The following is a 27,597-nucleotide window of genomic DNA, read 5'->3' as shown; positions in this document are numbered from 1 at the left end:
TAGGACTGGGAAACACATGCACACACATAGTACCATAATCAACAATGCACCCCACAGCACACACACACAAACCTTTGTGATCAGCAGTGCACTCATGCATGTCTATATGATTAAAGCCATCTGATGAGTATAAAGTGCTTAACTAGAATGATAATTCCGTGGTTGGAGTAAATCCCTGCCAATAAATAAGGATGTTATTGCCTATAGCAAATCACAGGGATGGAGAAATTGCACAAGGTATGAAAAAGAGATTTATTTAATGACAAAATAAAACAAAAGACAATTAAGAGATGGGGACCAGCAACAGTACTATGTATCCACAGAGATGTTTGGCATTGCTACGCCCACTCACAAACAGAATTTAGACAAAGACGGACAAACGACGAGCGAAAACTAACTTACAAAATAAAATACATTGAAGTTTTCAAAAGAACGACACAATTGATCTACAAACACTGAAAGATTAGCCACAAGGGTACAGCCTTTTTCATTCATTAAAAGTCATTACAAAAATGATAACAATCTCCATTTAATAATAACGATATTATAACTGTAGAAACTGTCCTCATTCCTGGGGTGTATTCATTACATCTTGCAACGGAAAAACATTTACCGTTTAAGAACCAAACAGAACGAAACTGAGGGACCTACCTGAATTTGTCCAATAGAAACTCTTGTTTTAGTTGTAAAACGCTTTGCAACAGACAAAATGTTTTGCAACAGAATTGGAGTAACGAATACACCCCTGGTCAGATATTCAGTGGTTTAGGCTGAAACCGTTGGACTCCAGAGAGACCAAACTAGCTTTTCAGCCAATGTCCGAGCACACAGTACTAGGACCTTCTCATCCAAGGAGGGGAAAAAGGACAACATAATTAAAAATCAAAAACATTAATAGTTCATTTCACTTCGACTCAACTGAAATGCAATATATAAAAAATAAAAACATTTGCCATTGTTTTTGATGCCCCACCCTCCCTCAAATTGAGTCCACCCACTCCATCTCTCACTATCTGTAACACTTCTGCCAGCTTCCCTCTGCAAAGATGGACCACAAAACTGAGCCCCCACCTGTTGAAGTGTTCACTCCATAGGTGTGCTCTGGGATGAAGGGCATTGGTGGATTATCCTCAGAAAAACTTACCTTTAATTATTGAACGAATATTGTATTGAAGCCTAAAATGTAATCCCAGGGATAGAGTTCCATTGTTTGCATCAAGCTCTTACCAATCTGTGAAAGTTCTAAACCACAATTTACAATGGCAACAGGTTCCTTGGGACAACACGTACACCCTGCTGCTCTCCAAACCCAGGTTTCCTGTAGTGTGGAGTGTGTATATGTGTGTCTGTATGTGTGTGTGTGTTAGTGGCTGTCCACCTGACAGTCCTCAGCACATGGATATGGTGACATTGATGCCCAGGTTCCCGTTCTCAGCAAACAGCTGCGCGATGGAGGTGTCAAACACCAGGCAGTCGCTGTTCATAATGGCCGTGGCAATGCCCTCGTGGATGGAACGGGGCGTGGCCTCCCAGGTGAGCCGTCGCCGGTGCCCGTTGAGCTCCAGGCGGTAGGCAAAGTTCTCTGCCTGCTTCCGCGTGCCGATTAGCTGCACAATGGCAAAGAACTGCTGGTGGCCGTCGTATTTCTCCTGCTTCTCCAGGACCAGCATGAAGTGGAAACCAAAGCAGGACTGCATCATGACCCAGTCCACTGCTCCAGGCAGGTTAATGTCTGTAGCCAGGAACACGATGTCCTCGCCCTGCAGTGTGGTGATGGATTTGTGCTGGTGCATGAGGTGGGGCATTACCGCGTCCAACGAGCCCTGCCACTTACAGGAGGCCCCTGGGCAGGGGCAGGAGTACGGCCGGAACTCACACAGCTCCTCGTGCTCCGCCTTGTCTGTATGGGGCAGCGTTACCTCGCAGCCCGACGACGCATACTTGCAGGGGAACAGCACAGAGTTGGCAACCTTCTCCATGGCCAGGTTCCGGATGGAGCCCAGCGGGCCCCGACAGGTGGGGCAGCAGGTGAGCTTGGGACGGCAGTTGCTGCAGACCAGGTGGCCGCTCTGGCACTGCAGGATGGGGGGCAGCACATAGTCGAAGCAGACAGGGCACTCAAACAGGCTGGCCAGGTCGCTGTTAGAGGCTGTAGTGCCGGACAGGGTGGGGATGCGCTGGGAGGGGGCGCACTTGGAGGTTCCTGTTGGCAGCGCTGTGGCGGTCTGGCGACTCATTTCTGTCGAGAAACACAGGGGTTAGAGAGACACACTGGGCGAATAACTGAACTAGACATTTGGTGAGAACACTAAAATAGGTGATAGTAGTGGGGGAATGTGAAGACAAATGTCAAGCATCTCATGGAGACTGTTACCAGGTCACGTAGGCAATATGGTATAAAAACAGAGAAGGGCACATAAAGTACATAAGGCATATAGATCACATGGACTAACTATCAATGAATACCAGACTAACAAAGTCATGGAGATCGCTGTAACGGAGAGGCAGACGAAGATGAAATCTAGAGCATGTCTCCTCCATGCCGAGACCCCTGCCATGTAAATTAACATAGAGCTAAGCCTCAGGGCCTCTAAGGAGATGTATTCACTGATAGTAATGTTCCTCTCCCAGCACAGCTGCAGTACAGTGGGCCTGGTTGGGGCCTCAGGGCAGGCAGCCCTCTACACTGATGAGTATCTCCCCTCCCTCTCTCTGGGGGTCAGCCTGGAGGCTCTGTGATACACCTATCTGTCCATTTGTTCTGATAAAGTCTGACCAGCGCAGGGCAAGCAGACAGCTTGGAGGAGCTATTATGGGTTTGGGAGAGCGACACAGATTTTAAAAAGGTAAAAAAAATTGAGGTTCCAGGCAGCAAAGTGGACTGGGATGGCTGTGAGAGCAGAGCAGAGGGCTAGCTTGCTTCCTGTCAGTTGTTCCCATGGCAACAGGCTGTGGTTGAGGGCTTTGTGGATGGGACGGCCCACCGATGGGAACAGGAGGGAGGGATGGATTTTCCCTGGGCCGCCTGGCAGGAGCTGGGTGTGACCCACCCCTGGCCCTGCTGCTACTGCTGTTTCTTTATATAACCCAAAGCCGTAGCACATTGTACAGCTCAGAGACTGGGAGGCGGGCAGGAAGACAGCTTTGATGGGGGCACTGTGGTCCAGCGAAAATGGAGGTAGTTCACTGAAACTGTAGGAAGCACAGAAAGGGAGAGTGGAGGAGAGGAAGAGAGGGGCAGACTGGGCAGCAGGGCTGTGCGTGTAGGTGTCATTGAGCCTGCTTGTAAACACATCTGCTCTGATAAAGCTCTACCTATTTATAGGCCTCCTAGCGAGCAGCTCTGTACACACAAGCATCAACTGTGGACTAAATTAGCACAGAACAACAAGGCCAAGACTAGCAGACCTAAAAATAAAAAAATAAAAAAAATAACAAGCGTGACGTATAGGAGCTAAGAACACATCTTGTTCAGATGGCAGAGTTGCACTTGGTGGCTATAGTCTGGTCCTTGCTATCTGGGATTGTTGTCACGTCCCAGTTGATCTTTAAAATGGTTACGGTAAGGGTTTGGGCAGGGCTCTACAGTTTCTCTCACCTATGTGCCTAAATATTTTTATTTAGGAGCACCAGTGCACCCCCCAAAAAAAGATAAATGATCATTGTTGCAATGATTACATCACTGTACCGCAGCCCCAGTGCCATGGAGAATACACTGAGCGTGGATTCAAGACCGTCATGCATGCACCATTACTATAAAGAAAACAGCTTGTTACATGAAATATTTTTCATTGTGCTCCTAAATTTTTCAACATGTGCTCCTTGTAAAAAAAAAAAAAAGGTCAGCATAAAGCCCTGGGTTAGAGTTAGGGTTAATAAAGGGAATACTGGACACAGAGACATACAAAAGGCCTCATTGCCAAAATCCTGAAGTATCCCTTTAAGGCTAGGGACGTCCCAAGGATCCCTGATAACTCTAACCCTGGGCGGTTAGTGTCTGTATGAGGTACAATATATATGCTGGCGTGAGCGAGCCCCTTAGCAGGAAGTCTGCAGTGACAGCAACAGAGTGTTTGTGTGTGTGTGTTGCTTCTGCAGCCTGCATGTGGGCAGTGGTGTGCTCCAATGCAGCAGGGAGGAAGATGCAGACAGCTCTTTAGTTTTGTTTGTCAACTGGAGGCATTGGTACCAGCAACCTACTCTACACCCTCATCCCAGTCTGTCTGCCTGCTGCTTGGCCCTCCTGGGTCCCTGCTGGATGCAGGCAGCCATGGGACTGGTGCAATAATGAGCATAATCAACACTGCTCTGAGAGTATGCTCATTGGTGTGCCTGCAGTGAAGATCATAGAAGGAACAGGCGACATGAGTGTTTCTCCTACTGAAGAGAAGATGTTTATGATTTTGAACCAGGGTGTACAGGCCAGAGTGAGGGAGCAGGTGAGCGGAGGTTACTGTAGAGATCAAATCAAAGCAGTTTCATCATAAATAGTGGAAATTAACCTCCCAATAAACACCCCAAACAGCCAGGTCTTGTGCCATAACAGTGCTTGACTTGAGCAGGAGTTCACCGGAGCCGAATACCAGCACCTCAAAATATTCTACAAGCTCAAGCAGTAAAACATTTGCGCGAAAGTATTGTGGAGCTCCTGTACCAAAATATAAAAACGGTACCAGAACGTATTACAGTCCATGTCAAGTACTGCATCACAATCGTACAGTCAATAACACAATAGAAAATCTATGTACAGTGTGTGCAAATGTAGAAAACTAGGGAGGTAAGGCAATAAATAGGACATAGAATAAATAAATAATTACAATTTAGAATGGAGTGATAGATGTGCAGATGATGATGTGCAAGTAGAGAAACTGGGGTGCAAAAGAGCAAGAGGATAAATAACAATATGGGGATGAGATAGTTGGCTGTGCTATTTACAGATTTACTGTACCTGTACACAGCCATTGGTAAGCAGCTCTGACAGCTGATGCTTAAATTTAGAGGGGGAGATATGAGTCTCCAGCGATTTTTGCAATTCATTCCAATCATTGGCAGCAGAGAACTGGAAGGAAAGGCTGACAAAGTAAGTGTTGGCTTTGGGGATGACCAATGAAATATACCTGTTGGAGCGCGTGCTATGGGTGGGTGTTGCTATAGTGGCCAGTGAGCTGAGATAAGGCGGGGCTTTATCTAGCAAAGACTTAGATGACTTGGAGCCAGTGGGTTTGGTGACGAATGTGTAGTGAGGGCCAGCCAACGAGAGCATACAGGTCGCAGTGGTGGGTAGTATATGGGGCTTTGTTTACAAAATGGATGGCACTGTGATAGACTGCATCCAATTGCTGAGTAGAGTGTTGGAGGCCATTTTGTAAAATGACTTCGCTGAAGTCAAGGATCGGTAGGATAGTCAGTTTTACAAAGGGTATGTATGTTTGGCAGCACGAGTGAAGGAAGCTTTGTTTTGCAAAATAGGAAGTTGATTCTAGATTTAATTTGGATGCTTAATTTGAGTCTGGAAGGATGCCCTGAGGGTGTCTCAGGGGGAATGGGAATTGTAAATAACACATTTTCATTTCCCACCCCACACCTGTACAGGTTAACCCATGTACATACAGAGAAACAGAACTATATATGCACCCCCTAATTATAATTTTCTTATGGTTAAGAGGGCAGAATTACTTTTACTGGAAAGAGGTGGTATTTAAACTCAGTGGAGTAGGCTACCTCAGGCTCTGGTAGGACTGAGTGAGCAGTCAGAACTGTATGTGTCGACTGTGGTCAGTGTCCTAGGATGGGCTGACTTGTGGTGCGGTACCAGTGGAAACTCGAGGCCATGTCTTCACACTGGAACACAGGCAGTTGTACAGAATCACTTCAAGAGATCTAGTGCTTCCCCCTAGGATTTTTTCTAAAGCACCAGTGACAAAGTCTGCCTGGTAGTGGGCTTGTGGCACGGTTTTAGAGGAGCAGAGCCAATTTTGCTGTTTTAAATCTAATTTCCTGCAATTCTACACATTTTGCCATGGCTTATGCAGTGTTCTTATGCCACCCGAAAGACTCAAACATAAGCAATTAGTGGCTTTATTGTCATGAGAAACGTGTTTACATAAGAGGTCGGCATGGCCGATTAATTAGGGCCGATTACAAGACTGCGCGGCAGGCTGACCACCTGTTACGCGGGCGCAGCAAGGAGCCAAGGTAAGTTGCTAGCTAGCATTAAACTTATCTTATAAAAACAATCTTCACATAATCACTAGTTAACTACACAGGGTTGATGATATTACTAGTTTAACTTGCTTGTCCTGTGTTGCAAATAATCAATGCGGTGCCTGTTAATTTATCATCCAATCACAGCCTACATCGCCAAACGGGTGATGATTTAACAAGCGCATTTGCGGGGGGAAAAAACGCTGTCGTCGCACCAATGTACCTAACCATAAACATCGGCTTTCTTAAAATCAATACACAAGTATATATATTTTTAAACCTGCATATTTAGCTAAAAGAAATTAATGTTAGCAGGCAACATTAACTAGGGAAATTGTGTCACTTCTCTTGCGTTCTGTGCAAGCAGTCAGGGTATATGCAGCAGTTTGGGCCACCTGGCCCGTTGCAAACTGTGTGAAGACCATTTCTTCCTAACAAAGACCATAATTAATTTTCCAGAATTATGACATAACATTGAAGGTTGCGCAATGTAACAGCAATATTTAGACTTATGTATGCCACCCGGAACGGTTCCGTATTTCACTGAAAGAATAAAAGTTTTGTTTTCAAAATTATAGTTTCCGGATTTGACCATATTAATGACCCAAGGCTCGTATTTCTGTGTGTCTATTATAATTAAGTCTATGATTTGATAGAGCAGTCTGAGCAGTGGTAGGCAGCAGCAGGCTAGTAAGCATTCATTCAAACAGCACTTTCCTGCATTTACCAGCAGCTCTTCACAATGCTTGAAGCACAGCGCTGTTTATGACTTCAAGGCTATCAACTTCAGAGATTAGGCTGGCAATCCTATAGTGCCTATAAGAACATCCAATAGTCAAAGGTATATGAGATACAAATGGTATAGAGAGCGAGAGTCCTATAATAACTGCAACCTAAAAACTTCTTAACTGGGAATATTGAAGACTCATGTTAAAAGGAACCACCAGCTTTCATATGTTCTCATGTTCTGAGCGAGGAAGAAGTTTTAGGTTGTAGCTATTATAGGACTCTCGCTCTCTATACCATTTGTATTTCATATACCTTGGACTATTGGATGTTCTTATAGGCACTTTAGTATTGCCAGTGTAACGAATAGCTTCCGTCCCTCTCCTCGCCCCTACCTGGGCTCGAACCAGGAACACATCGACAACAGCCACCCTGGAAACAGCGTTACCTATGAAGAGCAAGGGGAATAACTACTCCAAGTCTCCGAGCGAGTGACGTTTGAAACGCTATTAGCCTGCACCCCGCTAACTAGCTAGCCATTTCACATCAGTTACACCAGCCTAATCTCGGGAGTTGATGGGCTGGAAGTCATAAACAGCGCAATACTTGAAGCACAGCAAAGAGCTGCTGGCAAAACGCACAAAAGTGCTGTTTGAATGAATGCTTACGAGCCTGCTGGTGCCTACCATCGCTCAGTCAGAGTGCTCTATCAAATCATAGACTTAATTATAACATAATAACACGAGCCTTAGGTCATTAATATGGTCGAATCCGGAAACTTTCATTTCGAAAACAAGACGTTTATTCTTTCAGTGAAATACGGAACCGTTCCGTATTTAATCTAACGGGTGGCATCAATAAGTCTAAATATTCCTGTTACATTGCACAACCTTCAATATTATGTCATAATTACATAAAATTCTGGCAAATTAGGCAGCCCACACTGTTGCATACACCCTGACTCTGCGTACAATGAATGCAAGAGAAGTGACACAATTTCACATGGTTAATATTGCCTGCTAACCTGGATTTATTTTAGCTAAATATGCAGGTTTAAAAATATATACTTCTGTGTATTGATTTTAAGAAAGGCATTGATGTTTATGGGTAGGTACACCTTGGAGTCCTTTTTCGCGAATATGCACCGCATCGATTATATGCAACGCAGGACACGCTAGATAAACTAGTAATATCAACCATGTGTAGTTAATTAGTGATTATGATTGATTGTTTTTTATAAGATAAGTTTAATGCTAGCTAGCAATTTACCTTGGCTTACTGCATTCGCGTAACAGGCAGGCTCCTCGTGGAGTGCAATGAGAGGTAGGTGGTTAGAGCGTTGGACTAGTTAACTTTAAGGTTGCAAGATTGAATCCCCGAGCTGACAACGTAAAAATTTGTCGTTCTGCCCCTGAACAAGGCAGTTAACCCACCGTTCTTAGGCCGTCATTGAAAATAAGAATGTGATCATAACTGACTTGCCTGGTTAAATAAAGATTAAATAAAAGGTGTAAAAAAAAGAAGATCGGCCAAACCGATTTCCGATTGTTATGAAAACTCGAAATCGGCCCCAATTAAAATCGGCCATTATCGGCCACACGAGAAGGAGTAGCTCAAAATGTCCCTCCACATGGAGAGGTGTCGATTACTAAACCAGCTCAAGGTGGTAGCTCACTGGGCGTTCATTAGATGACCTGTACATTGTGGACCCCAGGAAGAGTAGCTGCTGCTTCGCAACACCTAATGGGGATCCCAATAAAATACCAATCCCCCAAACACCTGTTTTACCAACCAAGTCACTTTCCCTGCGTTAACCCAAAAACACAGCTCTCTCATACAGATCTCACTCACACGGACACACACGAGAAAGAAAATGTTGCTTGCCTTCGTCCATAAGATTCCCAAATAAGGCTTTCGTCTTCTCTTGAAATGTGGGGACCTCTGAAAGGGGAGAGAGAAAATCGAGGTTAACTAGTGGAGTAAAAACAAGACAAGAAATAGAGTCAAATGGAGCTGAGGTCTCCATAGAAACACACCAATCAGCATCACTGAAGTCTCAGTTCTGTGAAGGCCCATAAGCCCACCTTCTGTTCTCTGCTGGGCAACCACTCAGGGCTGGTCATGGTCAACAGTTCTAGCTATAGTATACACTGAAGGTGGACATGTGTTGGGGACTGGGACCTGCTCAAACTTCAGCTAATACAAATGCAGTGTTAACCAGTGAGCCGAGGAAAGAAAACGTCATGGCCACGGCAGTTCTCTCTGAGACAAGTGCTAATACTGAGCTCTCTTGGCCCATCAAAGATTCTGCTGAAAAACCACAGCTTCCATCATGCAATGGGTTAACAACACTAATGCAAAGTATATTACATGAAGCATCGATTTCCCCCTTCAGTCTTTCCCTTAGAACTACCTTTAAATATTTAAGAATGTTCCATCGAAAATTCAGAGGCACTTACGTTTTTACACCGTCCACTAGCATTTAGGCCTGCTATCACATTACAACAACTTGGGCTAGACCTTGCTAAATATCCTCGCTACCTGACGCGAACATAGAAATTACTTTACAAAATCAGTCAACTGATTGACAAGGATGCAAACTGGTAAGTGCCCAAAGTGACAAACCAAATGTGCATGGAAACACGTGAAAAACCAGTGTAAAGTGCAATTTAAAAAAAATATTTTCTGGAGAACAACAAGTACACATTTGATTAAAATTGCAATACTCCTAATTTTCTAAACCACAATAACGAGAGAAAAGTGTCCTAGTAGTTGGAGTTGGGTTCTTTGGTCTGGGTTGAAGGTTGAGACATCATGAAATGTCTCCCGAGATAGGAATACATAGCGCACTACGTAGATTATTTGCCGAATTCCATAAGGCCACAACCATGCTTAAACCACACAGGGCATAGTTTCCCTTTAAAATCAATTGCACACCAACAAGATACCATTGTATTAAGATAAAGGTGTTTGTGGCGGTTCTTGTAACAGTGTTTCATGTGATTGGAGAGTTTGCAAATCAAATGCTCAACCGATTGATACAAATCATGATAAAGCTGACATGCTACTTTGCAGTAAACATTTAATTGGGAAAGCCTTTAGAAATGACTGTTTAGGCATGCTAACTGGCTACACAACAGATAGGCGGACAGAAATCAGGAGGTACTTCAGAAAGATTCAGGAAATACATTCTATTCATGAATTGAGCAACGAGTGCAATAACTACTTTTCCAATAAGTTAAAGTTAAATGTGCTCAGTCCAGAGCCTCAGCCACTGATTGATATGAGACAAACCCCCCCCCCATTCACATGGATGCCGGAAAGCGACAAGTTCGCATCCCTGGATCGAGGTCCTGATTGTGGTCTTCTGTAGCTCAGTTGGCAGACTTGGTAGAGAATGGTGCTTGCAACGGCAGGACAGTAGGTTCGATTCCCATGTGTCAAATGTTTGCACGCATGACTGTAATCCGCTTTGGGTAAAAGAGTCTGTCAAATGGCATATATTATTATTGACCCAAATCTCTGCACCGAACTCATGTCAGATTTGTAGTTTTAACATCTGGCTACCCCGGTCTAACCCATTTGTTGAATCATGTTTTTGTGTAAAATCATGAATTCTCATCACTAGCCCGTTAAAATATGACTTATTGAAGATGACAGCCGGTAAGGAGCACCAGAAACTAGCAGATGCAGGCTAAACCCAAAACAAAACACTATCATGTGCATCAGCAGCCTCCTCCATGTAGGCATCTGGCTGAGTTAGTGTGGACTAGAAGAGTCGGGCGAGTCTCCTCCTGCCCTGCCTCCTTACTGTAAACTCCTGCTGCTGTTTACTACCAAACACACACGGTCTGCCTGTGCTCTGTGCCCTCCACACACACAACCACTTTAAAGCAGTCCAATAAAGTGACATAACAGCCTACATCTGAACACAGAGGGAGACAGAATGAGAGTTGGCAACCATGAGTGTTGAAAAAAACAAAACCATTTCTTCTCAACACAAACATGCCATTATTTGTTGTCCACTCATGTCGTCTCTCTCACGATCCTGCACACACACAATCAATTAGAATCTGCAGTACTTTGCAGAAAACAAAGCCAAATGTCGGGACAGAAGTGAACACCTGTAGGTATTTATGATGCCACAGTTGCACCCCAGGTATAGGAGGAGCATGGGAAAGGGCAAACATTCCATTCCAACAGACATTTTTCCCACTGAAAATTAGCAGCGGGGCATTTATGAGCCACAGAGTGCAAATAGGACTTCTTACCTTTGGGGTTGTTGGCTGTTCTAGTGGCTATGCATGTGAAGAGCTTGAGCACCCCCTTCCATGAGTTCACAGGCTGCACATGATCTCTGCCCGACATAGGGAGAGAGTGAGGGAACTCTTCATTGCGGTTTTTCCATAGAAACAAAACAGCCCATAACAGAGGGCCGCTCCTTTCCGCCCCCCTCCTCCTTTGGGTCTCTGCCTAAACCCCCATCTGAAAACACAGATGTACTACTTCTATCAGAGCCTGAGAGTCCATGGACAGACACCTTGGAGGGATGGAAGCCTCATACAGAGCCAAAGAGAGAACACACAGAAATACACTGATCCAGGCTCTTCTTTCACCACCACAGCAGAGAGAGCAGGAGGCTAGAATCCAAAAATCCTTTTTAAAGTGCAGCCCAGGAAAAGGCCAAGAAAGGGTGGAGGACCCGAGGGTGGGGGCGAACAGAGACCCAAAAACACGTTGCTGTAATTCAGGAATGTTACACAAGTATATCCAGCTCCCAGAGCCTAGCAGGCAGCTTGGGCAGCAGTCAGCTTTGGCAGCAGGCAGGCAGCCCAACCAGGGAGAGAGGGAAAGAAAGGGAGAACATTGAAGAGGAAGCTAAGGAAACACTGGCAGTGTTTTTCTCCTTCTGAAAGCGTAGTTGAGCCCTGGTGTAAGTACCCTCCCTGCATCCTCTGGTTGATCCAGATCCAGTCAAGAAGGCAGCTGCTCCAGGCAGAGAGAGGGAACTCCCAGGCAGGCAGCTGGGTGAAAGAGATCGACAGTCCTGGCTGAGCACCACAGAGCAGTCCCTCTAGAGGGATCTACACAGTCTATGCAACGGATCCGACAGAGGGTCGCTGCTGCTCCCTGTAGGCTAAGGAGACCAACAGACTGGAGAGAGTATGCTCACATTCTCCCTCACTCACTCTCCTGAGGTGTGAGGCCCCTTCTCCTGGGCTCAGCCCTTCTCAGATTACAGTCTGCCTGCTCTGGCAGCTCCACCTCCAGCATGGCTGACACCTTCCTTCCTGCCTCTCTGCTCCCTTCCTTCCTCTGACCACGTGGACTAGACAAAAGAGACTGGAGAGGGTAAGAGTCTGAAAACACAACTACTGTTAAATACACTCTGACCCCATAGCAGCTTCACAGTGGAGTGAACACCCCAAAACACAAAAAAGTCAGACTATACATGAAATGCAAAGCACATTCAGAGTGGATACCAAAAAAATACTCCATACTTACCCTCTTAACAGACACCCCACCATAACTTACATTTCCACTACTTGTGTACTCTAAATGGTAACTGCTGTATCCAATCAAATCCAAAATAGACTTCCCATGAGGCATGGGCCTATCTGTGAGAGCAAAGTGAAAGTAAATCATCAAATAAAATAAAAAGAATAATAGTCAGCACCATGGCCAAAGTCTTAGCAGCCCACAAAGTCCAGGTAAAAGACAAATATCACTAGTCACCATTTGACAGGCTTATGGCTGTATTTGTTTATTATCAGGCCTTTTGTCTCTCAATATTTCAGACCATCCAACTTATACCATGTCACAAAATATTTTTCAGCAACAGATATGATGGCATGACCTTACAGAATGCTAGAACAGCAACGATCTATTCTATACAGACCTCATTACCAACCTAACGATACTAATAAACTGACAATAGACTAGACAGAAGATCCATTCACTGCCCTTTCCCCTCCTCCCTGATTAACATTTGAAGGCTATTACACAGACAGAGGTATTCCTACTAAAAGCAGCTGGATATTCTTTGGTATCCTGCAACAGACTGGTGAACAAAAGGTTACTCAGGCAGGCACCAGACAGAGCATATAAAGAGCATATAAACAGTAGCAGCAGCATGCAAAAGGGTAGCTCTTATGGTTGCTCTTAAAGTATAATGTCTTAAAGCCACAACTACAGTAATTTGGATATAGCCTACATCTTGATTTGGTAAGAACATGACTAAAAAACCTTTGTCAAGTGTATTGTTAGAGGAGGGCAGGGGGGGACTGAATTCCCATGAATGACAAGTGTCAACATTTATATCAAATCTAGACAGACACCTGCAAAGGGACAGAATGCATAGAACTCGAGCAGCAGGATGCAAAACAGGTTCCCCGGGGGAAATGTACCATCGGTCTACCACAAAGAACACAACTCTGCAACAACAAAGACAGACGTAACACTTTGGCTGATAAAGGAATAGGAGTAAAGTCTGAAGACAAGAAGATCAGAAGATCAGAAGACAAGAGGGGCCTACTTTCACTCTTAAATTAATCCATGGAAACACCTTCCATGAAGGATAAACAGTTGCAGTGACAACCCATTCCTCCACCTCATAAAACAGGCACATGCAATCATCCTACCTCCCCAAAGAAAGACCAACTCTCCTCAAAATGGAAATAAAACAAATTAAACGGGTATACTACAAAGCAGGATCAGTGAGTTAGCCTGCTAACTTTGACAAACCAACCATAATGAAAGAAAATAAATGTTAGTTAAGTTAAACGTAGATGTATTTTTGGTTTTTGAGTCAATTGGATCATGCCCATTTCAAGAATACCTCAATCAAATGCCGACAATATTATCTCCCAAGAGAATTCTCTTTGGTTATCTTCTTATGGCTGGAGGGGGGGGGGGCAGTATTGAGTAGCTTGGATGAATAAGTTGCCCAAAGTAAACAGCCTGCTCCTCAGTCTCAGTTGCTAATATATGCATATTATTCATATTACTCCTGAGGAGAAATCAAAACAGGAAGTGAGAAATCTGAGCTTTGTATATATATTCACCAGAGTCCCCAATGAAATCCCCTTGAGATATTCATGATGTTGCACTGCCTAGGGGTTCCACTAGATGTCAACCATCAATAGAAATTTGAATGAAACTTCTACGGTGTTGTGGGAGTGAATGAGAGCAGAATGTATCAGGGGTCTGGCAGTCAGCCATTTTCTGATCACGTGCATTCCTCATGGTATTCACTTGCATTCCATTGCTCTTGAAGACACGAAGGAATACTCCGGTTGGAACTTTATTGAAGCTATACATTAAAAACATCCTAATGATTGATTCTGTACTTAGTTTGAAATGTTTCTTCGACCTGTAATATAACTTTTTAAAGTTTTTGTCCGATATAATGCTGACCAGAATGAGCGTTTGGATATGTATACCAAACACGCTAACAAATGAAGGTATTTGGACATAAATAACATATCATTGAACAAAAACAAACATTTATTGTGGACCTGGGATTCCTTTCTAATGTAGATCATCAATGGTAAGGGAATATTTATCATGTAATTTCTTGTTTATGTTGACGCCATCGTTGCGGCTATTGTGACTTTTACTTCTGAGCGCCGTCTCAGATTATTGCATGGGTTTCTTTTTCAGTAAAGTTTTTTAAAAATCTGACACAGCGGTTGCATTAAGGAGAGGTATATCTAGAATTCCATGTGTATAACTTGTATTATCATCTACATTTATGATGAGTATTTCTGTTGAATGATGTGGCTATGCAAAATCACTGGATGTTTTTAGAACTAGTGAATGTAACGTGCCAATGTAAACTCATATTTTGATAAATATGAACTTTATCAAACAAAACATACATGTATTGTGTAACATGAAGTCCTATGAGGGTCATCTGATGAAGATGATCAAAGGTTAGTGATTCATTTTCTCTCTATTTGTGGTTTTTGTGACTCTAGCTGGAAAACCTTTTGCTGAAAAAATGGCTGTGTTTTTCTATGGCTATGTGGTGACCTAACATAATCATGTGGTGCTTTTGCTGTAAAGCATATTTGAAATCGGACACTGTGGTGGGATTAACAACAAGATTAGCTTTAAAATGGTATGAGATACATGTATGTTTAAGGAATTTTAATGAGATTTTTGATGGTTTGAAATAGGCGTTCACTGGCTGTTGTCATATCGCTCCCGTTAACGGGATTGCAGCCATAAGATAACATCACAGCCGTGTATATCCCCCCTCAAGCCGATACCACGACTGCCCTCAAGGAACTTCACTGGACAATGCAAACTGGAAACCATATATCCGGAGGCTGTATTTATTGTAGCTGGGGATTTTAACAAAGCAAATTTGAGAAAAAGACTACCTAAATTCTACCAGCATATTTTTGTTTTTTTACATTTTATTTCTTACATTAGTACCCCAGGTCATCTTAGGTTTCATTACATACAGTCGAGAAGAACTACTGAACATAAGATCAGTGTCAACTCACCATCAGTACGACCAAGAATATGATTTTCACGAAGCGGATCCTGTGTTCTGCCTTTCAACCAGGACAACGGAATGGATCCTATGCGGCGACCCAAAAAAACGACTCCGTAAAAGAGGGAAACGAGGCGGTCTTCTGGTCAGACTCCGGAGACGGGCACATCGTGCACCACTCCCTAGCATTCTTCTCGCCAATGTCCAGTCTCTTGACAACAAGGTTGATGAAAACCGAACAAGGGTAGCATTCCAGAGGGACATCAGAGACTGTAACGTTCTTTGCTTCATGGAAACATGGCTCACTGGAGAGACGCTATCGGAGGCGGTGCAGCCAGCGGGTTTCTCCACGCATCGCGCCAACAGAAACAAACATCTTTCTGGTAAGAAGAGGGGCGGGGGCGTATGCCTTATGGCTAACGAGATATGGTGTGATGAAAGAAACATACAGGAACTCAAATCCTTCTGTTCACCTGATTTAGAATTCCTCACAATCAAATGTCGACCACATTATCTACGTCAGTACAGAGACAAAGTAGAATCTCAATTCAACGGCTCAGACACAAGAGGTATGTGGCAGGATCTACAGTCAATCACGGACTACAAGAAGAAAACCAGCCCAGTCACGGACCAGGATGTCTTGCTCCCAGGCAGACCAAATAACTTTTTTGCCCGCTTTGAGGACAATACAGTGCCACTGACACGGCCTGCAACGAAAACATGCAGACTCTCCTTCACTGCAGCCGAGGTGAGTAAGACATTTAAACGTGTTAACCCTCGCAAGGCTGCAGGCCCAGACGGCATCCCCAGCCGCGCCCTTAGAGCATGCGCAGACCAGCTGGCCGGTGTGTTTACGGACATATTCAATCAATCCCTATACCAGTCTGCTGTTCCCACATGCTTCAAGAGGGCCACCATTGTTCCTGTTCCCAAGAAAGCTAAGGTAACTGAGCTAAACGACTACCGCCCCGTAGCACTCACTTCCGTCATCATGAAGTGCTTTGAGAGACTAGTCAAGGACCATATCACCTCCATAACCTCAAATAACCTCACACTCAACGTCAACAAAACTAAGGAGATGATTGTGGACTTCAGGAAACAGCAGAGGGAACACCCCCCTATCCACATCGATGGAACAGTAGTGGAGAGGGTAGCAAGTTAAGTTCCTCGGCGTACACATCACAGACAAACTGAATTGGTCCACTCACACAGACAGCATCGCGAAGAAGGCGCAGCAGCGCCTCTTCAACCTCAGGAGGCTGAAGAAATTCGGCTCGTCACCAAAAGCACTCACAAACTTCTACAGATGCACAATCGAGAGCATCCTGGCGGGCTGCATCACCGCCTGGTACGGCAACTGCTCCGCCCACAACCGTAAGGCTCTCCAGAGGGTAGTGAGGTCTGCACAACGCATCACCGAGGGCAAACTACCTGCCCTCCAGGACACCTACACCACCCGATGTCACAGGAAGGCCATAAAGATCATCAAGGACAACAACCACCCGAGCCACTGCCTGTTCACCCCGCTATCATCCAGAAGGCGGAGGTCAGTACAGGTGCATCAAAGCTGGGACCGAGAGACTGAAAAACAGCTTCTAACAGCCACCACTAACATTGAGTGGCTGCTGCCAACACACCGACTCAACTCCAGCCACTTTAAATAATGGGAATTGATGGGAAATTATGTAAAATATATCACTAGCCACTTTAACTATGCCACTTTGTTTACATACTCATCTCATATGTATATACTGTACTCGATACCATCCACTGTATCTTGCCTATGCTGCTCTGTACCATCACTCATTCATATATCTTTATGTACATATTCTTTATCCCCTTACACTGTGTATAAGACAGTAGTTTTGAAATTGTTAGTTAGATTACTTGTTGGTTATTACTGCATTGTCGGAACTAGAAGCACAAGCATTTCGCTACACTCGCATTAACATCTGCTAACCATGTGTATGTGACAAATAAAATTTGATTTGATTTATATTGACTGTAGCACTCGTGCTGGAAAAACAGCCAATGTTTTTCCAACTTCTGGGATACATACAAGGCCCCCCCCTGCCCTCCTTTCAGCAAATCTGATCACGACTCTATTTTGCTCCTCCCTTCCTATAGGCAGAAACTCAAAACAGGAAGTACCCGTGCTAAGGATTATTCAAATCTGGTTTGACCAATCGGAATCAACGCCTCAAGATTGATCACGCGGACTGGGATATGTTCCGGGTAGCTTCAGAGAATAATATTGATGTATATACACACACACACACACACACACACACACACGGACACGGTTACGGAGTTTATCAAGAAGTGTATAGGAGATGTTGTACCCACTGTGACTTAAAACCTAGCCTACCAGAAACCGTGGATAGATGGCAGCATTCGCACAAAACTGAAAGCACGAACCACCACATTTAACCAAGGCAGGGTGACTGGGAATATGGCAGAATAAAAACAGTAGTCATTCCCCCCGCAAGGCAATCAAACAGGCAAAACGTCAGTATAGAAACAAAGTGGAGTCGCAATTCAACGGCTCAGACAAGACATTTGTGGCAGGGTCTACAGACAATCACAGACTACAAAAGGCCACGTCGTGGACACAGACGTCTTGCTTTCGGACAAGCTAAACACCTTCTTTGCCCGCTTTGAGGATAACATAGTGCCACCACGCGGGCAGATACCAAGGACTGTGGGTTCTCCTTCTCTGTGGCCGACTTGTGTAAGACATTTAAAAGTGTTAACCCTCTCAAGGATGCCAGCCCAGATGGCAAACCTAGCCGCATCCGGAGAGCACGCGCAGACCAGCTGGCGTGTTTAGACATGTTCAATCTCTCCCTATCCCAGTCTGCTGTCCCCACATGTACCCAAGAATGCAAAGGTAACTGAACTAAATGGCTATCACCCCATAGCACTCACTTCTGTCATCATGAAGTGCTTTGGGAGACTAGTCAAGGATCATATCACCTCCACCTTACCTGCCACCCTAGAACCACTCCAATTTGCTTACTGCCCCAATAGGTCCACAGACGATGCAATCACCATCACACTGCCCTCTCCCATCTGGACAAGAGGCATACCTATGTAAGAATGCTGTTCATTGACTATAGCTCAGCATTCAACACCATAGTACCTTCCAAGCTCATCATCAAGCTCAAGGCCCTGGGCCTGAACCCAGCCCTGTGTAACTGGGTTCTGGACTTCCTGGCGGGCCGCCCCCAGGTGGTGACGGTAGGTAACAACATCTCCATTTTACTGATCCGCAACACTGGGGCCCCACAAGGACGAGTGCTCAGACCCCTCCTGTACTCCCTGTTCACCCATGACTGCATGGCCATGCATGCCTCCAATTCAATCATTGAGGTTTGCAGACGACACAACAGTAGTAGGCTTGATTACCAACAATGACGAGACAGCCTACAGGGGTGGTGAGGGCTCTGGGAGTGTGGTGCCAGGAAAATAACTTCTCACTCAACGTCAATAAAACAAAGGAGATGATCGTGGACTTCAGGAAACAGCAGAGGGAGTATCCCCCTATCCACATCAACAGGAAAAGGTGGAATGCTTCAAGTTCCTTGGCGTACATATCACTGACAAACTGAAATGGTCTACCCACACAGACAGTGTTGGGAAGACAGCTCAGGAGGTTGAAGAAATTTGTCTTGTCACCTAAAACCCTCAACGTTTTACAGATGCACAATTGAGAGCATCCTGTTGGGCTGCATCACCGCCTGGTACGGCAACTGCACCACCCACAACCGCAGGGCTCTCCAAAGGGTGGTGCGGTCTGCCAAACGCATCACCGGAGCAAAACTACCGGCCCTCCAGGACACCTACAGCACCCGATGTCACAGAAAGGCCAAAAAGATCATTCACCCCACTATCATCCAGCAGGTGAGGTCAGTACAGGTGCATCAAAGCTGGAACTGAGAGACTGAAAAACAGCTTGTATCTCAAGGCCAACAGACCGTTAAACAGCCATCACTAGCGCAGAGAGGCTGCTGCCTACATAGACTTGAAATCATTGGCCACTTCAATAAATGGAACACTAAAAATCAAATCAAATCAAATTTTATTTGTCACATTCACATGGTTAGCAGATGTTAATGCGAGTGTAGCGAAATGCTTGTGCTTCTAGTTCCGACAATGCAGTAATAACGAACAAGTAATCTAACTAACAATTCAAAAAAAAAACTACTGTCTTATACACAGTGTAAGGGGATAAAGAATATGTACATAAGGATATATGAATGAGTGATGGTACAGAGCAGCATAGGCAAGATACAGTAGATGATATCGAGTACAGTATATACATATGAGATGAGTATGTAAACCAAGTGGCATAGTTAAAGTGGCTAGTGATACATGTATTACATAAGGATGCAGTCGATGATTTAGAGTACAGTATCTACGTATGCATATGAGATGAATAATGTAGGGTAAGTAACATTATATAAGGTAGCATTGTTTAAAGTGGCTAGTGATATATTTACATCATTTCCCATCAATTCCCATGATTAAAGTGGCTGGAGTAGAGTCAGTGTCATTGACAGTGTGTTGGCAGTAGCCACTCAATGTTAGTGGTGGCTGTTTAACAGTCTGATGGCCTTGAGATAGAAGCTGTTTTTCAGTCTCTCGGTCCCAGCTTTGATGCACCTGTACTGACCTCGCCTTCTGGATGACAGCGGGGTGAACAGGCAGTGGCTCGGTGGTTGATGTCCTTGATGATCTTTATGGCCTTCCTGTAGCATCGGGTGGTGTAGGTGTCCTGGAGGGCAGGTAGTTTGCCCCCGGTGATGCGTTGTGCAGACCTCACTACCCTCTGGAGAGCCTTACAGTTGAGGGCGGTGCAGTTGCAATACCAGGCGGTGATACAGCCCGCCAGGATGCTCTCGATTGTGCATCTGTAGAAGTTTGTGAGTGCTTTTGGTGACAAGCCGAATTTCTTCAGCCTCCTGAGGTTGAAGAGACGCTGCTGCGTCTTCCTCACGATGCTGTCTGTGTGAGTGGACCAATTCAGTTTGTCTGTGATGTGTATGCCGAGGAACTTAAAACTTGCTACCCTCTCCACTACTGTTCCATCGATGTGGATGGGGGTGTTCCCTCTGCTGTTTCCTGAAGTCCACAATCATCTCCTTAGTTTTGTTGACGTTGAGTGTGAGGTTATTTTCCTGACACCACACTCCGAGGGCCCTCACCTCCTCCCTGTAGGCCGTCTCGTCGTTGTTGGTAATCAAGCCTACCACTGTTGTGTCGTCCGCAAACTTGATGATTGAGTTGGAGGCGTGCGTGGCCACGCAGTCGTGGGTGAACAGGGAGTACAGGAGAGGGCTCAGAACGCACCCTTGTGGGGCCCCAGTGTTGAGGATCAGCGGGGAGGAGATGTTGTTGCCTACCCTCACCACCTGGGGCGGCCCGTCAGGAAGTCCAGTACCCAGTTGCACAGGGCGGGGTCGAGACCCAGGGTCTTGAGCTTGATGACGAGCTTGGAGGGTACTATGGTGTTGAATGCCGAGCTGTAGTCGATGAACAGCATTCTCACATAGGTATTCCTCTTGTCCAGATGGGTTAGGGCAGTGTGCAGTGTGGTTGAGATTGCATCGTCTGTGGACCTATTTGGGCGGTAAGCAAATTGGAGTGGGTCAAGGGTGTCAGGTAGGGTGGAGGTGATATGGTCCTTGACTAGTCTCTCAAAGCACTTCATGATGACGGATGTGAGTGCTACGGGTGGTAGTCGTTTAGCTCAGTTACCTTAGCTTTCTTGGGAACAGGAACAATGGTGGCCCTCTTGAAGCATGTGGGAACAGCAGACTGGTATAGGGATTGGTTGAATATGTCCGTAAACACACCGGCCAGCTGGTCTGCGCATGCTCTGAGGGCGCGGCTGGGGATGCCGTCTGGGCCTGCAGCCTTGCGAGGGTTAACACGTTTAAATGTCTTACTCACTTCGGCTGCAGTGAAGGAGAGACCGCATGTTTTCGTTGCAGGCCGTGTCAGTGGCACTGTATTGTCCTCAAAGCGGGCAAAAAGTTATTTAGTCTGCCTGGGAGCAAGACATCCTGGTCCGTGACTGGGCTGGGTTTCTTCCTGTAGTCCGTGATTGACTGTAGACCCTGCCACATGCCTCTTGTGTCTGAGCCGTTGAATTGAGATTCTACTTTGTCTCTGTACTGGCGCTTAGCTTGTTTGATAGCCTTGCGGAGGGAATAGCTGCACTGTTTGTATTCAGTCATGTTACCAGACACCTTGCCCTGATTAAAAGCAGTGGTTCGCGCCTTCAGTTCCACACGAATGCTGCCATCAATCCACGGTTTCTGGTTAGGGAATGTTTTAATCGTTGCTATGGGAACGACATCTTCAACGCACGTTCTAATGAACTCGCACACCGAATCAGCGTATTCGTCAATGTTGTTGTCTGACGCAATACGAAACATCTCCCAGTCCACGTGATGGAAGCAGTCTTGGAGTGTGGAGTCAGCTTGGTCGGACCAGCGTTGGACAGACCTCAGTGTGGGAGCTTCTTGTTTTAGTTTCTGTCTGTAGGCAGGGATCAACAAAATGGAGTCGTGGTCAGCTTTTCCGAAAGGGGGCGGGGCAGGGCCTTATATGCGTCGCGGAAGTTAGAGTAACAATGATCCAGGGTCTTTCCACCCCTGGTTGCGCAATCGATATGCTGATAAAATTTAGGGAGTCTTGTTTTCAGATTAGCCTTGTTAAAATCCCCAGCTACAATGAATGCAGCCTCCGGATAAATCGTTTCCAGTTTGCAGAGAGTTAAATAAAGTTCGTTCAGAGCCATCGATGTGTCTGCTTGGGGGGATATATACGGCTGTGATTATAATCGAAGAGAATTCTCTTGGTAGATAATGCGGTCTACATTTGATTGTGAGGAATTCTAAATCAGGTGAACAGAAGGATTTGAGTTCCTGTATGTTTCTTTCATCACACCATGTCACGTTGGCCATAAGGCATACGCCCCCGCCCCTCTTCTTACCAGAAAGATGTTTGTTTCTGTCGGCGCGATGCGTGGAGAAACCCGCTGGCTGCACCGCTTCGGATTGCATTTCTCCAGTTAGCCATGTTTCCGTGAAGCAGAGAACGTTACAGTCTCTGATGTCCCTCTGGAATGCTACCCTTGCTCGGATTTCATCAACCTTGTTGTCAAGAGACTGGACATTGGCAAGAAGAATGCTAGGGAGTGGTGCACAATGTGCCCGTCTCCGGAGTCTGACCAGAAGACCGCTTCGTTTCTCTCTTTTTCTGAGTCGTGGGTCGCTGCATGGGATCCATTCCGTAGTCATGTTTGTAAGGCAGAACACAGGATCCGCGTCGCGAAAAACATATTCTTGGTCGTACTGATGGTGAGTTGACGCTGATCTTATATTCAGTAGTTCTCTCGGCTGTATGTAATGAAACCTAAGATGACCTGGGGTACTAGTGTAAGAAATAACACGTAAAAAAACAAAAAACTGCATAGTTTCCTAGGAACGCGAAGCGAGGCGGCCATCTCTGTCGGCGCCGGAAGTAACAAAGTCACTTTTAATAGTGTTTCCATGTCTTGCATTACTCATCTCATATGCATGTACTGTAATCTATACTATTCTACTGTATTTTAGCCTATGCCGCTCTGACATTGCTCGTCCATATATTTATATATTCTTAATTCCCTTCCTTAGATTTATGTGCATTAGGTATTTGTGAAATTGTTAGATATTACTTGTTAGATATTGCTACACTGTGGGAACTAGAAGCACAAGCATTTCGCTACATCCGCAATAACATATGCTAAACACGTATGTGACCAATAAAATTTGATTTGGCCAAACAGTTTCAGGATGGAGAAATTCACAATAGATAGCGTAGCCCTTGCCTAGCCCTCACATTTCAACTGCAAAAAAAGCATGCTTTGTGACACCCCTTTCGCAAAAATATAACAGTAGTTTTACTATATATATATATACATACATACACACACACACACACATTTACTTATAGTGAGTTTACTCCCATAAACAGACAATTTAGTCACTTAACATCCTGGTAGACAAGAGCAGCCTGGGCAGAGCATCCAAATCGGCCTGAACATAACAGCATTATCAGCAGTAGCTGATGTTTTGCCATGGAGAAGGTATGTTGAGGGTTAGAATCTGAAGGCAGAAACACCCATCTTCAAACATCCATATACAGCCGTGCTCCTCTGCAAAACACACACGCCTAGTATCATGTTCAATCTATGCTGCAGGAGAGAGGGATACTGATTAATATGGAGAGAACTGAAGAGGCAGAGAGAGCTAGTCAAGTGACTAGTCATGCTTTGTAAAGGATAAGAATGACCTCACTGCCTGAGTGTCACCAAACTGGAATTACTGCAGCTAGAGACACAGGGCTGTCACTATGTGGGGTTTACCATGTTTGATTCACTATGCATGTGCTGTTGCCAGCAAGTCAGGCAGTGACAAAGGACAAACTACTAGATTCATGAACCAGGCAGTCAGCAATTACATTTTATTAAAACCCAGGCCAGCCCTAACACACCAATATTGGAAGTCTGATTAATTGTTTCTGTGCAACCCCACCAACAGAGCTCAGAAATGGTAGTCCTAAAAATAAGGTTATGCTTAGGCAAAGTAAATCACAAACATAAAAGACCATGGTTCTCTGTTGTAGCTGTTAATGGACCTGAGATGGATGCTGTGCAGTTAAGTTCAGTCATGGCAAATCAGTAAAACAACTTGCAGAATTGTGCTAACTAATAACAACATAGATACAAGAGCTAGCAGCTCAATTTTCAAATAGCTCATTAGGGAGACCATTTTCCTTGCAAGTAAATTGACATGTATAACTCGATAAAGTAGCCCGTTACATTCTTCATTTTAGATTAAAAGCAGCAGCCATTTAAGGCGCAAACCTGCAAATTGCATTGTTTTGCAAGTGATGGCTACTAAACTAAGCTTTCCAGCAAGACGTAGGAGCGTTACAGAAAGTATTTAAGCAGCTGCTGTTGCACCTCGTTTGTGATATCTTAAGAGTCTTCATTTGATTATTTTGACATACATTTCAATTGTAAGATGTTCTCTAATCTCAGATATTAGACTGGGCAAATATTTAAAGAAAATAGCTCTATATGAAATCATGCAGAATATAGCCTAAGTATAACTGCATTAAATAATGTTGGAACTACAAAACATTATCTTACTACTATGAGTTGAAGACTTGTCAACTGAGAAACATGGGATAAGGAATATAACATTTACAGAAATTATACTACCCCTGCCACATCTGATTGCCACTAGCTCAGCTCGTCTACAATCCGACTGGAACGCGCCCATTCATGTTAAGAGTTTCTGACAATACCATCGCCAACAGACATTTAAAAACAGTCCATTAGCAAACACGTGGAAGGTTGCAAGGTATATTCAACTAACTAGCTATGGAGGCCCAGATTCTGTAAGCAAAATGATGGGACGATGTCATCCCCATTGCAAACGCTAGTTAGCGTACAACGTAAACAAATCAATAAAGCATATTTTAATCGTTATAGTAACTAGCAGAAAAATAGATAGCAATACCTCAATTCTCACTTGCTGCGTAGATTACCACCTTAAGGTTAGCTGACAAATTCGACAAATGGCATGAGTAGACAGACAATTTTGGTAGGGCATGGTCATGATGGGAGTCAGCTAACGTTAGTTGTTTAATAACGTTAGTGGCTCGAGCGCGGCCTATCCGAATGTAGCCAAAGCTTGTTTTTTTATTATTATGTTTTTGCCAAGGCTAGGTAGTAGTCAGCTAGCTAACAATAGCTAACTAGCTAGCTAACGTTAGGTCGGAGAGTTAGTTACTGTAGCGATGTACAAGGCCTACTCTGTGGTGAAATAAATAAATCACATAACCAGCCACATACAGTGGCTATCTACACAGTAATGTTAGCTAGTTTACCAGCTCTATTATCCGGCCAACGACGTCGAGTAATTTAGCTAACCAAGTTAGCTGAACTTGCTAGCTAAATTATTCTAACTACTTCAGCCTAGCAGTGGCGTTAGCAGCGGTGTTGTTTTTCGACTACAACCCGGTAAAACATCCGCACTCATTTGCACCCCTTACCTTGGTGTAAATATCCTTTTAATATTGTAGATAGCTAGCCACCGAAACGTAATCCACAAGGGATCCCGCTCCAATTGTACCGTCCTTCGCTCGTTAGCTAGTGTGTTTTCCACATTCGGCTGTCCTCGAGAGACGAGACGCCTGTAGTCCTAGTACTCACCGGTCTCGGGCCCGCGCACAGTTGTTGAAATAGTTTCTCTGGAGAGCGGCGCACAAGGGCATGAATGCGCTACTGGTTGAATGCGCCAATAGTTGAACAAGGCGTCATGACAAAATCTCTACAGTATCCTAACAGTAGCAGCTAATATAGTATTCTGCTCTATTTGTGGGCTTAATCTACCACACTCTGCATTCACTTGGGCTACTAAACCACGTATTATTCTGTAATGGAAACACAGTAAGTAAAAATGAAAAGTAGAAATAAAATAAAAATGGCAGTAGGCCTATGATGTATGTGTAGGTCCATGTGATACACTGTGATTAACGCAATGAAGCTTTTCTTTACCATTTCCTAAAATGTATGTTATTTTTCTTGCTGTCTACTTAAAGGTTTGTGAATAATTCATAATCAAGGGACCTGTACAGTATTAATGAAACAGTGATACCTACCTTTACCTGCCATGTGCTCCTGCTTGGATACTCTTACAAAGGATTTGTACAGGCTAAAGTGATTCTCCATTACCCGTTACATGATAGGTACTGTTTGGCGTAGCCCAAAAATGTACTATTAAGGAATGTAGACGAGCCGAACGTTACTCTTTAAGGTCCAAGGATCTTACAGTGCATTCAGAGAGTATTGATACACCTTGATTTATTCCATATTTTGTTATGTTACAGCCTGAATTCATAATAGACTAAATATATATTTTTATCAACCATCTACACACAATACCCTTAATCACATTGTTTTTGTGTAGTCAGAAGTTTACATACTGTAACGACCCTGGGTTTATAAGCGCGGAACTCGACGCCGCCTCAAGAGCATGCCTTTGCGGTACAGTCGATAGCGCGTCGGACCTCGGGCTAGAAGGTCGAAGGTTCGAGACCTGCTCCCTGCCTGTTTCATGACACTGGTGTCAGAAGTGATCGGACCTCGCATCCACGACAGTGCGTGTGCTTGGCCGGTGAGCGCGGTCCAGTAAGACGTAGAGTCGCAAGCTTGCGCGAGGACGCGCTCTTTGAAAGGAGGGAGTAGTGTAACGACCCTGGCTTTATAAGCAAGGAAATCGACGCTGTGGCATGAGCATGCTTTTGCGGCACAGTCGATAGCGCTCCGGACCTCGGGTTCGAGACCTGCTCCCTGCTGTCTCATTACAATACACTTAGGTTGGAGTCATTAAAACTCGTTTTTCAACCACTCACCACATTTCTTGTTAACAAACTATAGTTGTGGCAAGTTGGTTAGGACATTTATTTTGTGCATGACACAAGTCATTTTTCCAACATTTGTTTACAGACAGATTATTTCACTTATAATTCACTGTATCACAATTCCAGTGGGTCAGAAGTTTACATACACTAAATTGACTGTGCGTTTAAACAGCTTGTAAAATTTCAGAAAATGATGTCATGGCTTAAGAAGCTTCTAATCGACTAATTGACATCATTTGAGTCAATTGGCGGTGTACCTGTGGATGTATTATAAGGCCTTCAATCTCAGTGCCTCTTTGCTTGACATCATGGGAAAATCAAAAGAAATCAGCCAAGACCTGAGAAAAAAATGTGTAGACCTCCACAAGTCTGGTTCATCCTTGGGAGCAATTTCCAAATGTCTAAGAAAGTATTCGGCCCCCTTGAACTTTGCGACCTTTTGCCACATTTCAGGCTTCAAACATAAAGATATAAAACTGTATTTTTTGTGAAGAATCAACAACAAGTGGGACACAATCATGAAGTGGAACGACATTTATTGGATATTTCAAACTTTTTTAACAAATTAAAAACTGAAAAATTGGGCGTGCAAAATTATTCAGCCCCCTTAAGTTAATACTTTGTAGCGCCACCTTTTGCTGCGATTACAGCTGTAAGTCGCTTGGGGTATGTCTCTATCA

At 44.5% G+C, this 27,597-nt stretch overlaps 1 protein-coding gene across 5 annotated transcripts; it reads right to left on the bottom strand.

The window, feature by feature from the left end:
- Positions 1-233: 233 nt before the first annotated feature.
- Positions 234-26,627, bottom strand: LOC112252323 (E3 ubiquitin-protein ligase Siah1). Of its 5 annotated transcripts, none has more exons than XM_024423448.2 (3): positions 26,480-26,627; positions 8,815-8,871; positions 234-2,239 (listed from the first exon to the last, which is right to left on the bottom strand). In XM_024423448.2, the coding sequence occupies exons 2-3, from the start codon at positions 8,822-8,824 to the stop codon at positions 1,389-1,391; spliced, it is 861 nt and encodes a 286-aa protein (XP_024279216.1). In that variant the 5' UTR covers positions 8,825-8,871; positions 26,480-26,627; the 3' UTR covers positions 234-1,388. The 5 variants fall into 5 exon arrangements, with proteins under 5 accessions (XP_024279216.1, XP_024279213.1, XP_024279215.1 ...); XM_024423445.2 differs by lacking the exon at positions 26,480-26,627 and adding an exon at positions 26,156-26,280; XM_024423447.2 differs by lacking the exon at positions 26,480-26,627 and adding an exon at positions 25,707-25,766.
- Positions 26,628-27,597: the final 970 nt, after the last annotated feature.

This window comes from Oncorhynchus tshawytscha, linkage group LG06 (genome assembly GCF_018296145.1).
Source record: "Oncorhynchus tshawytscha isolate Ot180627B linkage group LG06, Otsh_v2.0, whole genome shotgun sequence".
Taxonomy (NCBI): Eukaryota; Metazoa; Chordata; class Actinopteri; order Salmoniformes; family Salmonidae; genus Oncorhynchus; species Oncorhynchus tshawytscha.
This window is presented reverse-complemented; position numbering and strand designations above follow the sequence as displayed.